This window comes from Gossypium hirsutum, chromosome A13, assembly GCF_007990345.1.
Source record: "Gossypium hirsutum isolate 1008001.06 chromosome A13, Gossypium_hirsutum_v2.1, whole genome shotgun sequence".
In the NCBI taxonomy this organism is placed as follows: Eukaryota; Viridiplantae; Streptophyta; class Magnoliopsida; order Malvales; family Malvaceae; genus Gossypium; species Gossypium hirsutum.
Window position 1 is genome coordinate 89,121,924 of NC_053436.1, and position 15,504 is coordinate 89,137,427.

Genomic DNA, 15,504 nt, shown 5'->3' on the forward strand with positions numbered 1-15,504 from the left:
AATTTAATTAGTTTGGGAGGTTTATGAATAGTTTAGGAAATATATGAGAATATTACAATTTGAATTAATAATAGTTAACTGGTAGCTTAGTTGGTATTATTGTTATTACTTCAACTTAAAGCTTGTTGGCTCAAACTGAAGATTTATTTAGATTTCTACAAAATATATCAAATCTCACTGTTTAATGTATATTATATATATATATAAGAGGTAAAAATAATTAAAAATATTTGTTAGTATTTTATTTGCAGTGAAACGATTTTCTCATTAATTCATTTTTCAAAATAATAAAAGAATTCAACGAAGTCTAGAATAATTCTTGTTTGGACCCGAAGAAATCTGTCATCCAGGTCTTAGAATACATGTTTTTAAGGAAATGAAATAAAAAACATCAAGCTTCTTTTTTTTCTTTTCAGTTCTAAAAAAAACATCAAGCTTCACTTTCATGCAAAAAATAAAAAACAAGTAGGCAAGCAAATGATTCACAGGTGCAATGACTGAGTAGTCTGTTGGTAGAGCCTCTACCACTGGTGCATGCAAAATGGTCAAGCATATTATGGAATCTACCCCTACAGCCATACTTCGCATTTGAGTATTCATAATATTTGTGTTATTCAGATTCTCAAGAATGAAATATGATCCTAAGTCCAGATGTCCATCAGAATCCTTACTTTACCAAAAAAATAAATTAGAACTAAAATTTGATATACACAAAGGTTTAATTCTGTAATGCTGTACTCACCAAGATGGTCACCTTTCTGATGTTTGCCTTTTGTGCTTCTGATTTGACTTCTTATCTGAGTCAACCAAAGGGCATCAATGTGATATATCAATTTTGCAAAACGTAGGAGAGAAGCAATTCAGACCAACTGCAATTCTCAAGCATTTAGAAAAGAACATTGCTGAAATTTACCAAATATTCAATGCATATCTCCAAATATTGGTGCATGAAAAAGTAAATAAGGCATTCAACAAACAGAATATACTGAGTCATGGACCAAATGCAATGCAAAGCCAGGTTGGATAATCATAACAGTTCCCACAAAATAATTATATCATAAACATTTAACCATACAATTGACAGGAATAAGTCAACAAAATAATCCTTCATATGGAAGAGAATGTGCTGCTGTGAGTGTCTCACTATAGACTTACATTTGAATTCCTAAAACCAACAAATATTTAAAATTGATAAATACATATTTATATTTTAGTTTCAACTGATCAATTCATAATCTCAACTGATAACTTGAAATAATCATATATTCTCCATTTTTCAAATAGAGAAAGAATCTGAGTGCACTCAAACCCCAAAATCACCAATACCAATTAATACTTAGTATAGTTAAATTAATACATCAACATTTTCGGAAGCCAAGATTCAATGAAACAAATTTGTCAGGGAACTTATTGTAGTATATGTGTGTATAACTATCTAAACTGAATAGAATCTTCTATAAATACTAAAAAGGAAATAACTACCAGGCAGATGCTTCCCCCTCCCCACCTTTGAATTTGAAAATTGCAGTCAGTGCCGCATAAGATCCAAAAAATAATTTATTACTTTCAGCCTACTAGCTATTCTAATTTTTATATATACACATATATATAACCTGCAGAGAAAAAATATTTTGAGGACGACATGCTTTTCAAATGCATAGTTGGATTGACTACAATTCTCAAATAATTTATCCAATAATGGCCAAAATGAATTCATCATAATTCAATTTGTAATAATTTCACCCACGGGATTGCAGGTATTCTAATCCCTCAATCATTTGTAGCAAACTCCTATACTGATCTCCCATGACACACTTAATATTTAAGTCACGATCTTTTCTTGTTTTTTGTGGGGTAAAATTTATGGACAATGTACTTCTCCTTTAATTTCAATAATTCTACAATGCTCTCTCAACTGGTGTCTTCCTTCCAACACGCATGTTTCCCCAACTTTAAACAGAGTAATGAACCAAATGAATTACATAAACACCTTCGTAGACCAGTTCTCTTCTGACCGTACCTACTAAATGTGAGAGTGTGTGCATGGACTTGCCTACAAGTGCAGATACATATATCATTTATGTACATGATGATCTAAATCATGTAGGGTGAGATAGTGATCATGCATACAAAGAGTAGCTTAACACCCTAACCATCAACCTCTCTTTTCTTTGGCTTCAAAATCCCACCTTTACAAAAAGCCAATGTACTTAAAAACTACATGATATATTAGGAAACCACAATCACTTGAATCTCATAAAATGACCAACAGCAGTTTACAATTCAATATTGAAAATTTATTGTTCTTTTATTAATAATATCCTTTCAACCAAGTAACAAAAAAATATCAACATCAAGAAATAGAAACTCATTAAACAAGAAAGCATGAAGAAGCTTCACATCAAGATCTCATTGCACCGAATAATTGAGATTTTATCAGTACCTTCAAGTTGGATAGATTAGGTTGTTAGGCTTTTGGTTCTCCAAAATCAATGACAGACCTATACCTATATCCTATACACCAACAGCACCTTACTTGCTATTCCTGTCGTAAGATCTTGCTTCCGCTCACAAATATCTATTTTCACCAGTAGTCACAACAAGAACATTGGCCACCACTAAAATGGTGGAACCGGTAAGGATCCCTTAAAATAATTTTTCTCCTTATTATTCCACTGACAAACTTGTAAACAGAATGACAATCACCACAAACACGAAGGTTCTTGAAAACTTTAATAGTTGAACCATTTGGAGTATTAATTAATCCAAATGCAAGGGCAAGTCTCTCACTGTGGTTCCAAAGATTATGCTCCTTTTGTTCTTCATCCGTATCTTGCAAAGCAAAGCTAGTGTCAGTAACATAACCTGCTTCTTTAATAAACTTTCTAAGCTCTCCCAACTTTGCATATATTTCACTGGTCTGAGGATGCGTTTGGTCCCCCATTCCAAACAAAACCACCTGGTCCCTCAACTTCACCCAACTGCACGCAGGTTTCTTCTTTATGTTATATGACCCCATTTGTCTCCTTACATCCTCTACGGCATCCCATTTTCCAGTAGTTGCACAAATATTAGAATATAGAACATAAGCTGAATCATCTGATGGATCTAATTTAAAAAGATGCTCTGCAGCTTTCTTCCCAAGTTCCAAATTGCCATGGATTTTACATGAAGCCAACAAGGTCCGCCAGACAAGGGCATCAGGTGGGACAGGCATTTCGTTGATAAAAGTTTCAGCCTCAATAAGCCTTCCTGATCGTCCAAGAAGATCAATTATACATACACAATGCTTTATTCCTGGTGGGACATTAAACTCTTTGCTCATTGCAGCATAATACGCAAGACCTTCATCCACCAGGCCCCCGTGACTGCAAGCAGAAAGAAGAGAGACAAAGGTAACATGGTCAGGCTTCAGCCCCATTTCTAGCATTTCATTGAAAGTTTCTCTCGCCTTCTGGAAATAGCCATGTCTGGCAAAAGCTGATATCAGTATGTTCCATGATAATCGTGATCTATTGAGTGGTTGGGGAAGTATTCTTAACATGTCATCCATTTCTGCACATTTTCCATACATATCCATTGCAGCATTCGTAACAAAAGGATCCAAGTCAAGTCCATGTTTGACTGCCAAACAGTGGAGTTGTTGGCCTTCCTCCAAAACAGCCAACTTAGCTGCAGCAGCAAGACCTTCAGAGAAGCTAAATTGATCTAAATCTATACCAGCATTTTTCATCTTTACAATACATTTTAAGACCTCTTCCTCAAGACCATGATGAGCATTTGCAGCAATAATTGCATTCCATGAGATTGTGTTCTTATTGAGCAATCCATCAAAGATGCATTCGCTTGATTGGAGATCACCACACTTGGCATACATTGTGATAAGAGAATTCTGCACATAACTATTTGATTCAAATCCTATTAAGACAATATGTGCATGAATGGGCAACCCATGTTTCAATAAGTCATCAGGGGTCAAGCAAGCACCCAGAACATTTGACAATGTAATGTAGTCTGCTTTTATACCTTCTTCTCTCATCAACTGAAAGGCTTTTACTGCTTCATCAGGTTCTTCATTCTCTGCAAGGCCACCAATGAGAGCATTCCAAGTTACTTGATTTCGCTTTGGCATCATCTGGAAAACCTTTTTTGCTTCAACCATCGTACCAGACTTTGCATACATTGTAATAGATGCATTTCCAACAGCCAAGTTCTCATGCAGACGTGAAAGAATTACAAGAGCATGCACAATCTTTCCTTCAGCAATAAACTCAGAGTTTGAGCAAGCTGCCAATGCACTCATAAAAGTCACATAGTTAATTGCTTTTTTCATTTGAAGCATTTCGTTCAATAATTTTAGGACATCCAGGCTCCTCCCACCTCTAACATAGCAGGTCATCATGGAATTCCAAGAAATTAAATCCCTCTCTGGCATTTCTTTAAAGACAAAGTCTGCATCATCCAACCTTCCACCCTCAGAATACATACCTAAAAGCGAATTGCATGTACAAACATTTGAATCCAGTCCCAACTTAATGACTAGATTGTGAATTCCTTTTCCCCATTTTAAATTATCCACAGAGCTGCAGATCGAAAGCAGAGTTGCAAGAGTAGTAGAATTTATTTTCTTATGAACATGACGCATCAAATGAAAGAACCTCATTGATTCTCCAAAAAGTCCATTCTGAACATGTGCAGAAATTATTGAGTTCCAAGAGATTGTGTCACGTTCATCCATGTGACTAAAAACATAATAGGCCTCTTTTAGACTCCCTAAACTACCAAGCATATTTATAAGAGAGTTAGCAACAGATACTTTAGTTTCAAAACCAGATTTTACAGCATGAGCAAGAACTTTAAGACCCAATAATTCATCTTCAAGCGAAGAACAAGCAGCTATCACAGTCGCAAATGTGTTCTCATTACAACTAATCTCCTCTTTCCTCATTTCCTGATATAAATACATAACATTCTCGAAATCTCCATTATCTAAATATCCAAACATTAATGAAGTCCAAGAAACTACATTCCTCTCAGGCATCTCCTCAAAGATCCTTTGAGCATCAAAAACTCTCTTGTAAGCTCCATAAAAATGCAATAAACAGCTTCCCACAAACACATCATATAACAAACCAACTTTAATAGCAAAACCATGAACTTGAATTCCTTCACCGAACATACAACCCGACCTATCACAAGCAGCTATCAAGCTTGAAACAAGAAACCCAGAAGGCCTAACACTAAAATTCTGCGTTTCACGAAACAAAAGCATCACGTCCCCATATAAACCAACGCGAACAAGCCCCGACATCATAGTGTTCCAAGAAGCAGCATTTCTAACAGACAAACTATCGAACAGGTAACGAGCGCAATCAACAAGAGCAAACCTTGAGTACATGTAAATCAAAGTATTTGTCAGAAATAAGCTTAAAGGGGTTAAGCCCTTGATGCAAAGTGCATGTAAGGCTTTGCCAGTGGTTTCATGGGGGATTTGAGAGAAACCCTTTCGGTAGAAACAAGAGATATCGGGGTTAGGGTGGTTTGAGAGGGAAACGGTGGAATAGTTTCCGGGTTTTTCGTCGTCGTCTTCTTTTTCTGGGCATCGAATAGAGGAGATGGAATGAAATTGGTTCAGGGTTCGGGAAGGAAGGTTATGTAAAGCAGTGTGGAGCAATGGGAGTTTGGATTTGAGAAGGTTTCTGCAGTAAATAGCCAGCTCTGGTTATTGGTGTTCGTTAATGAACAAAAGCGGAGAAACAAAGGTCAAATTCGCTGGCTTGGACTTGGAGGCTAGAGGCTTTGAACTTCAGTTTATTAATACATTTGACTAAATGGGAAGATTATTATGGTAAGAATTTAGGAATGTCAATTGATTTAATTTCATTGAAGTTGAGCTCAGCGCAATCCAAGAACTGGGTTTGAAATTAGAGCAAGTCAATTTGAACATCGCCCAAGTATATTTTAGAGCAAAGCCCAAAGATTGATAAAAGAGCTAAGCAATGTGGGTTAAAATAATTTCTTTGCCATACTCAGTTTCCATGGAAGAACTATGAGCAAAACAACAAATATATTTCTATTGCTGCAAATGTACACTGCAAGTTACAACATCTATCCATGGAAGAACTATGATAAATCAAGTTACATTTGACTAACTGGGTTTGAAATTGCAGCAAGTCAATTTGAACATCGCCCAAGTATATTTTAGAGCAAAGCCCGAAGATTGATAAAGAGCTAAGCAATGTGGGTTAAAATAATTTCTTTGCCATACTCAGTTTCCATGGAAGAACTATGAGCAAAACAACAAATATATTTCTATTGCTGCAAATGCACACTGCAAGTTACAACATCTATCCATACTAATACTGCGAATCAGTACATATAAAAGGAGTGCAAACAAGAAAAAAGAAAGTAGGGATCAAGCTGCTGAAGGTTCTCTCTCCCTTCCTACTGTTTGATTTTCCAGTTATGTGCAGTCCGTGGCCCACTTGCAATGCCTTCATAGTATTGAGATCCGAGTTTCTGGTTATTCCAGTCTTTAACAAAGTCTGCAAATAATTCCCGAGCAGACTCGGATGAAAGATCAGAGAAAAACACACGTTTCTCTTCTTTCAGCCATGTAGCAAATTCATTATTCTTTGAAAAATAGTCATCATTGGATAGCTCTTGGAACCCATGTTTCTGCAGGAATAGAGAAAAGAACATCAGAAAATTATAAATTTCATGGAAAACCTCATTTTAAATGTTATTCCCACACAACTACCACCAACTTCATAGGCAGGAAAATGATATATAAGCAAAAGTGTGTCCAGTTGTCATTCTAAGATTTCGGAAAGTTGAACTTAACACTGTATGGTTTCATATTTAATAGCCTTTCCCCATGCATCCAATATATAAGAGTGGAAAAGTTAGATGAAAATCTTAACCACAAGTTGATAATTTATTGCTTTTTGTGAATTATTAAAGGTATGTGTTGGATAATTATAGCATTCTTGTACAACAAGTTAAACTATATAAACACTTAAGACCAATGTAATGTAGATGCAAAGTTTGTTAAATGAAACATAACAAAGCAAAATACAGACTGCATTATAGAGCTATCTCAATAAATAAAATACTGTAGACAGGACTGCAATTCACCTCTGCCTCCCTTAGGAAAATATGCTTTTCTATTTACTGGGGAAGGTTTGAACTTAAAACATACATGACAAAACAGTAGTAATAAGACATCTAGTCTCTGAGCTGATTTTGAAGTATCCTTAAGTCATATAGCAGCCCAACCTGAATTCCTTCTACTTACAGTTCCTAGAAACTGTGTTTTTAGTATTCCTCAAGAGCGGTTCATCAGAGTTCTCAATGCTTTAACAGAGAACTATAACCCTTGTTTCGAAAAACCGAACACAAGAAGGCCTCCCCACCCCCCCCCCCCCAAAAAAAAAAAAAAATTTAACTATGAACTATTACACCAATATGGCCAAATTATACAGATTGCATTCTGCTTCCAATTTCACATCATGTCCCTTAAGAAGTAACTTAATTCTTTGGTGCAACAGTTAAAGGAAACTATGACTTACAATCTTATAAATGTCAAGGTTGACTTCTACAAAGCAGAACAAGAGGACTCACCGAGTGGCGGTCACCTTTATGATGTTTACTTTTGTGCTTTTCCTTCAACTTTTTCTCTGAGTCAAGCAAATAAATCAACTTGTCATAGCTAATTTGCAAAATGCAGAACACAAGCAATGCTGAAATTGCAGTTTTTAGTATGATCCCAAAGAATTGACATTAAGAAATTCAACAAACAGAACATATCAGCCTTTAGATGTTAATAAAGAGATGTAGTTGGATATTCAATACAATTCTCAGACAATAAATTTATCAGAATTTTATAACTTAATATGCAACTATAATATTTATTCAAGTAAAACTCTCCTTCAAATTCAGTCACTGGAATAATATTACAATGGTGGTCTCTCATAGTCAACTTACACTTCAAGTCATTAATCTAACAAAAAGTTAACATCTAGTTCACTAATAATATGTTATTCAACTTTTAGCATGAGCAAAGACCAAAAAGCATGTAAACATGATGCAGGTGAGAAGATCAACCTAAGCCATCTAAAGGGCTAATATAGTTATTACATCAACAACTTCCAGAATGAAGTTTTAAGAAGCGATATTGGCGACTGACAGTAGCGTGTACTTGCCAGTGTATCACTATTTCAATCGGATTAGAAATTTTACAAATGCCATAGGATAACTACCACTCTCATTACAAATAGTCCCCATAAATCCTACGATCATAAAGGCATAAAATTGAACCAAACGACATATCAAGTAAAAACAGCTGCTAGAGCTAATTAAAGCAGCCATATAAACATCTCCATTCACAATTGACTACATATTGTCCCTTCAACTTCCCCCTCCTAAGTATGCCTTCACTGTTCTTAAAATTGTAAAATTTTAAGTTAACAAATGAATATAACCCAATTCTTCCAACTTTTGACTCCTAAACACAATGCCCAACAAAGATTCAATAAATTAAAAACAAAATAGAAAGGAGAAATAATATTGAACTTATAAACTTAAAATTAAAACCTTTATGAGAAGAGTGCTTGTGAGATTTCTTATCTTTCCTTTTTTCTTTCTTATCATTCTTCTTCCTGCTTTTCCTCTCCTCTTCCTCTTCTTCGCCTCTCCTTTGCCTTTTATCCCTTCCTTCATCTGTATTTTTACAGCAAACCAAGTATAACCAGACTAAAAAGTTTAAAAAACAAAAACTTTCATCAAGCTAATTTAATTTTGAATCAATCTTACTTGAAACTCTAAGCAGTTCTAATTAGGGTTCTAACGTTTTTGTCCAATTTTTTTAAAATCAAAAATAGAAAAAAATGAATTATTGTTGAGAAATAGAAAATTGAAGTCGACCTTCAGAACCAGAAGAAGAAAATTTTGATCGTTTCTTGCTTCTCATTTCCTTCCTATCGCTTCCCATTTCTCTTCAGATTTTTTTCCCCTTCTTTCTTTCTGTTCTACACATGCCAATAGAAATTTTAAAATTTTCATAATGACTAAAATACCCTTGTGCCATAATGATAATTTCATAATAAATCTTTGTACGATCAGATCCTATGTCTCTCCAATAATAAACTTTTGATTAAGATGTGCCACGCATCAATTGCATTTCAATTCAATTGAAAATTATTAAAATTTATTTTTATAGGTCAATTAAAATTTACATATAAGACATTTGAACTAAAAAAAATTATAAACATCTAACCATCAATTTTAGCATTTTAACCAAAACATCATTTAATTGATATATAAATATAAACATTTTAATAAGTATTTGTCATTATTTGTCACATAAACCTTTTTCACACATCATTTGAACTTGAGACAATGATATTGGATTGTACTAATTAAGGACAACATTGTTAGCTTTCTCTTGATTAAAATCACACATCATTTGCCTATTAGGGCTTATTTGCAGAAGTTGCTGTAACAGCCCGATTTAGGGCCTAAACGGTACGATGGTTTTAGAATCATGAATTCGAAGTCAAAAAATTTATTCCGATTAAGTTTTAAGGTTTATTTATTGATTAAAATATTGTGTAAAAATATCGTTAAGTAATTTTACGGATAAAGTGCTTAATTGGACTTTTAGGACTAAATTGCAAAAGTTGAAAAATATCAATGGGGGTTTAAAGAGGAGGACCTTAAATAGAAATTAGACCATTATATTTCGTTTGGACAAAAATGGGCATGAATAGGACAAAATTTTAAAGAAAGAACTTAAGGGCATTTTAGTCATTTGGTAATTAAAAGAAATAAAAAGGGAAAATAAAGCCAAAATTGACTCATCTTTTTCATGGAGGCCGAAATTAGCATGGGGGAAGCCATGGCTAGGGTTTTCAAGCTTTTCAAGCTCAATAGTAAGTCCGTTCTAGCCCCGTTTTTCAAGTTTTTTACGATTTTGGAATCCCGGTAACTTGATTAAGCTTATTCTAGCAATAATTTAAGCTAGGGTTCATATTTGGAAAAATACCCATAGGTGAAATGTGTTTATTTTGATGTTTTATGGTAGAATATGAAGGCTGAAATTATGTTAAATAACTTTTGCTAAGCGGTTTTAAGCAAAAATGAATAAAACGGCTTAATTGGTAAAAGTTGTTATTGTTCATAACTATGTGTTAGAGTGAGAATTTGATGTTTTCATAGAAGGGAAAAATAATCAGCATGTCATAAAACATAAGAATAAGGGATAAAGTTTAATTCCCGAGCCTAGGGGCAAAAGTGTAAATATGCAAAAAGTTTAGGGGCAAAATTGTAATTTTTCCAAAGTTTGATTTAAGGACTGTTTTGAATATTAAATTAATTAAATAAGTAAAATATGATGTTTTAGATCCTGAAAAGCGAGATTTGAATCTAGAATGGGAGAAAAATCGAAAATCAGGAAAGTTGGTAAAATGGCTGTTTTAGTATTGAGGTAAGTTCATATGTATAATAAGCATTAATTCATGCATGTTTCAATGTAAAATTGATATATTTACTATGATTGCCGAGGTGTTGAAAGTAAGTATAATTATGATGATTTAAATGTTCAATATTAATTCGACATGGAAATGAGAAAGTATGTAAGTTTGTATGTAAATAATACATTATCTTTATTATGTTTTTGTATTTCAGCATATTTTATGTATTGTAGCTGATTTTTGAATCATAATTGACTATTGGAAGTATGGAATCAAGTATTAGAAAGAGAGAGAAATCCTGGTTGAACCTTCGGAAAGATTAGATGATACAGATGGTATGTAGCTAGGTCACACGTATGGTACTGAGTGCACATCATGTGTACAAGAGAGCTACGAGACATTATGATGTAGCTAGGTCGCATGCGTGGTTCCAGGTGAAGGACACCATGTAGACAAGAGAGCTACGAGATAAACTGGCTAGGTCACATGGGTGGTACTAAGTATTCACCATGTGTACAAGAGAGCCAAAATTATGTGCACAATCGAGCTAGGTCACATGAGTGGTGCTAAGTGAAGGCCACTATGTGTACAAGAGAGCTTCGATTTTAAAGGTGGGTTGTGTGCGATACCATCGCGTATCTGTTATTATTCCGAAGCGTTCAACTGGGAAATTGATTAAATGAAATTGTGTATGACTTTGTGATGATAAGTGTAAGTATAGTGTGTAACTTATGAGAAACATGCTCGATATGTGATTGGAAATTGGAAAGATTGTTATGGGAAAGTGATGAATACAATTGAAGTGTGAAAGATTAAAATTGACAATAAAACTGTTATAGATAGTGACGTGAATCTAAAAATTTACCAAAAATAGTAGAAATTGAATCATAGATTGAATGAGATATAAAATTAGAGATTAATGAGTCTATTTTTATATAACAAAAACAAAGCAAGCAAAAGAATTCTATATTATGAGATATTTGAGTTTTTGAGAGACTGGTTCAAAATGACTACGTGATCCCCTGTTTTGACTTGGAAAAATCATTAAAAATTGTAAAAAAATAATTAGGGGATATAATTTATATGCTTGAAATCCTTAATTAGTCTAGTTTCAAATGAAATAAATAAGAACATCCTTTGAATTCTGTACAAGGAGAAAATTGATTCGTAGTGAAGAGTGGTCAGAACAGTTGAGCAGTGAAACAGGGGTAACTTCAATGAATAAACTGTACTAATTGGATAGACAAAAAATTCTGAAAATTTTATGGTAATAATATATGTGAATCTAGTTTCAAGGAAAATTAACGGTTTGTAATTTGGAGTTCTGTAGCTCCAGAAATAAATAATTTAGTTGCTGGTACCATTCTAGATAGCTTATTTTGAACCTGTTTATGATTGTAATAGTGAAAGTATGTGTGTTTGTGATGGTAATATTCCGGGAACATATTGTGAATTTGTTTAAAGTATGATAATGTATTGTTTATTAATATTTACATACTTACTTACTAAGCTATAATGCTTACTCCCTTCCTTTCCTTTTTCCTATAGTGTAGCAGATGTTAGCCTGAGTTGAAGTCGCTGGAGGTTAAATCACACTATCAAACTATTGATCAATATATAAAGGTTTTAAAGTATTTAAGTCTTTGGCATGTATGGAGACTCGTTTAATTGTTATTAAGTTGCTAGGAATTGGCTTAAAATACTGACCTATGTTATTTGAAGGTCTTTATTGTATAAAGTCATTTAATATAGATAGTCTTGATTATGTTATTAATTAAATGATGCAATTTATGAAGGTGCATGCTTGCCTATGTGTGTGGTTGAATTAAAGCATGATATGGGCCTTGTAAGCTCTTTTTAAGGGATAGCTTGAATGTGTTTGAAAAAGTTTTAAATTAGAGTGAAATTATGAATCGGTTTTTATACGATGATTAGTGATTAAGTCCAGTAATGCCTCGTACCCTGTTCCGGCGTCGAACACGGGTAAGGGGTGTTACAGTTTATACATATTTTTATCTCATGCTTAGTACATTTATGTATGATTTCTCCTTAGATTTGGTGAATTCCATGCTCCTAATCCTTTAATTTCATGTTTTATACTTAGGTGAGTATAAGAGAATAAAAAGAGCAAGAAACGGGCCGAAAACGGAGAAAATGAACTAACATGAGAAATCAACACGGCTTGGACTTCCTTACACGAGTAGTCCACACGGCCGTGTCCATTTGGCAGAATCGAAGCACGACTTACACGGGTAGACCACATGCCCGTGCCTATTTAACAACTTTAACCACGGTCTGAAGCAATCGTACTAGAAAGGGGGACGCAGAGTAGGAGGCAAGGAATTACTCAAGGAAAGCCGATTGGTCCATCTCAGAAGCTGGATTCATCATCAAGACTGAAGATCTCCCTTTAATTTCCTTCAAGAGTTTTGGGTTTTCTTTATTTTTTGCTATCTTTACTCTTTTGAGATGTTTTTTTTCATAATTATGAACTAAACCCCCTAAATACCTAAGGGGAATGAAACCTAAGACGGATCTTGTTATTATTATCTGAATTGTATGATAAATATTTGACTTGTTCTTAATTATGTATTTTTAATTCTTGTTTTAGTATTCCAGGGTATTGATTCAAGTTAATGCGCTTATTCAGAGGAGCAAAAGTCCTTGTCTAAGAGTAAATTTATCGTAATTAAGCGGAGTTGATTGCATGCCTAGAGATAGGGTAACAAGATTTTACTGGATTAGGGTGAAACCTAATAAGGGAGTCCATAGATCGAGTTAATGCAATACTAGGGTGTTAATTAGAAAGAGATTTCAATTAATTAACCTAGGGTTAGACGTTATTAGTCTCGAGAGAGATAATAATATAACATAGGGATTTCTAGAAATCAAGTCAAATGAATAAATCGTCAGATTCAGAGTCAAATAACAAGTGAAATCTAGGTGGATTTTTCCTTGGGTATTGTCTTAATCAATCGAGTTTCCCCAAAAGCTTTTCCCCAATTTTCTCTCTGTGCACACTTAGTTTAATTAATTAGTTTAGATAAACAAATTCCTTTAATTTTTAGGCTAGATAATAAAAAGAAAGTAATTATTAGCACTCTTGGTTCCTTTAGGTTCGACAATCCGGTCTTGCTAAAACTATACTATTGTTCGATAGGTACACTTGCCTTCATCGTGATAATAGTTAGTTTCAAGAGCTATTAATTATAAATTTTGAAAACCTTTCACGAATATCATGTATCAAGTTTTTGGCGTCGTTGCCGGGGAACTAAGATATTAGGAACATTCGATTTTTATTACTTTAGCCATATTTACTTTTAGTGCATCTATTTTTAGTTTAATTTCACTTTTCTAACTTTTATTTTCTTCTGACGGGTTTTTCTAGTCTATGACCAGAAGAAACCCATCAGGACCATTACTTTTCGATAGTAAGATCGATCGCACAATTTGCAGAAACAGAAGAGAAATAAGGTAAAACTTAAGATACACAGAGGAAGAGCAAGAGGACGATACTCACACCATAACCGAGGAGATGGCTGAAAACCAGAAAAATCCGTTACCTCCTGCGATTGCTGCTAATCAGAATCCTACTCCGCGTACTATGTATGATTATGTTAAACCTTCTTTGTTAGGAACTGAATCCAGCATAGTTAGTGTTGTTGTTGCTGCAAATAATTTTGAATTGAAACCTAACACAATTCAAATGATACAACAATTTGTTCTGTTTGATGATTTGCAGGACGAGGATCCCAACGCTTACTTGGCGAATTTTCTGGAGTTTTACGATACATTTAAAATCAATGGCATTTCTGATGATGCCATTCATCTTCGTTTATTTCCCTTTTCATTGAGGAACAAAGCTAAGCAGTGGTTGAACTCTTTACCACGAGGGTCAATCACTATTTTGGAACAAATGGCCGAAAAGTTTTTATTAAAATATTTTTCGCCGGCTAAAATGGCTAAATTGCGTAATGATATCTCTTCTTTTGTGTAGATGGATTTAGAAACACTCTGCGATGCATGAGAGAGATACAATGACCTTTTGAGAAGATGCCCTCACCATGGGTTACCACTCTGGCTACAGGTTCAAACATTTCACAATAGCTTGAATCCTTCGACTAGACAGATGATTGACGCAGCTGCTGGTGGAATTATCAATAATAAGACACCTGAGGATGCTTATGAATTTATAGAAGAGATGTAACTGAATAATTATCAGTGGCAAGTCACGAGGACAAAGCCAACAAAAATAGCCGGTGTTTTTAACGTCGATTCGGTCACCATGCTCTCTAATCAGGTAGAACTTTTGAATAGAAAAATTGACGGTTTTCTTGGTTCTTCACAGGTTCACTCAGTAATGCAGTACAAAGCAAGTGGAGGTGGATCAAGCAATTCAGAATACCCACCCTATGGCCACAACATGGAGAATGAGCAGTTAAATTACATGGGTAATAATCCTCGATCTCAAAATAATCCTTATAGTAACACTTACAATGCAGGTTGGAGGAACCACCCAAATTTCTCATTGGGAGGCCAAGGGAATCAGAGACCACCACCTCCAGGTTTCTAACAACCACCCTACCAACAAGAGAAAAAGCCAAACCTTGAGAAGATGCTAACAATATTCATCTCAATGTCAGAAACTCATTTTCAAAATACCAAGACAGCACTTAAGAATCAACAAGCGTCAATCCAAGGGCTCGAAACTTAGATAGGATAGCTCGCCAAATTAATATCTGAACGACCACAAGATAGCCTGTCGAGTAACACTGAATCTAACCCAAGGGAACAGCTCAATGCAATTACCATCCAAGACAAGGAAGGGTTAGTGGAACCTGAACTAGAACCAAGACAAAGAATCGTGGTAAGTTAAAGCAAAGGTGAGGTAGACTACAGTTAACAAACACCTATAAGTAAAGAGTACAAACCTTGTGTGCCATTCCCCAATGCGATAAGGAAAGACTGGACAGACGAATAATTCGGTAAATTCCTTAAATTATTAAAGAAATTACATATTAATTTACCGTTT

General features: G+C 34.5%; 2 protein-coding genes and 1 non-coding gene across 4 annotated transcripts; all 3 read right to left on the reverse strand.

Annotated features, from left to right (window-relative positions):
* Nucleotides 1-239: 239 nt before the first annotated feature.
* On the reverse strand, nt 240-6,035 carry LOC107919883 (pentatricopeptide repeat-containing protein At3g24000, mitochondrial). 2 transcript variants are annotated; one of them, XR_005907652.1, is made up of 3 exons: nt 2,444-6,004; nt 743-797; nt 240-569 (listed from the first exon to the last, which is right to left on the reverse strand). XR_005907652.1 is itself a non-coding variant. In XM_041085152.1 (1 exon), exon 1 carries the CDS (start codon nt 5,396-5,398, stop codon nt 2,585-2,587), a length of 2,814 nt encoding a protein of 937 aa, XP_040941086.1. In that variant the 5' UTR covers nt 5,399-6,035; the 3' UTR covers nt 2,290-2,584. The 2 variants fall into 2 exon arrangements, 1 of the variants encoding a protein (XP_040941086.1); XM_041085152.1 differs by lacking the exons at nt 240-569; nt 743-797 and having other exon boundaries at nt 2,290-6,035.
* A 254-nt stretch (nt 6,036-6,289) lies between these two features.
* LOC107919885 (style cell-cycle inhibitor 1-A) lies at nt 6,290-9,079 on the reverse strand. Its single transcript, XM_016849301.2, has 4 exons — nt 8,926-9,079; nt 8,596-8,721; nt 7,624-7,679; nt 6,290-6,678 (listed from the first exon to the last, which is right to left on the reverse strand). Exons 1-4 carry the CDS (start codon nt 8,990-8,992, stop codon nt 6,445-6,447), a joined length of 483 nt encoding a protein of 160 aa, XP_016704790.1. The 5' UTR covers nt 8,993-9,079; the 3' UTR covers nt 6,290-6,444.
* Nucleotides 9,080-14,436: 5,357 nt separating this feature from the next.
* On the reverse strand, nt 14,437-14,543 carry LOC121213484 (small nucleolar RNA R71). Its single transcript, XR_005908865.1, has one exon. It is a non-coding gene; the product is annotated as a small nucleolar RNA R71 (small nucleolar RNA).
* Nucleotides 14,544-15,504: the final 961 nt, after the last annotated feature.

Excerpts from the sequence above, each read along its gene's own strand:
- LOC107919885 (XM_016849301.2), bottom strand. The coding sequence starts at position 8,992 with ATGGGAAGCGATAGGAAGGAAATGAGAAGCAAGAAACGATCAAAATTT. Across the intron at positions 8,722-8,925 it reads TTCTTCTTCTGGTTCTGAAG|ATGAAGGAAGGGATAAAAGG; the intron begins GTCGACTTCAAT and ends GTAAAAATACAG. Across the intron at positions 6,679-7,623 it reads ATAAAGGTGACCGCCACTCG|AAACATGGGTTCCAAGAGCT; the intron begins GTGAGTCCTCTT and ends CTATTCCTGCAG.
- LOC107919883 (XM_041085152.1), bottom strand. The coding sequence starts at position 5,398 with ATGTACTCAAGGTTTGCTCTTGTTGATTGCGCTCGTTACCTGTTCGAT.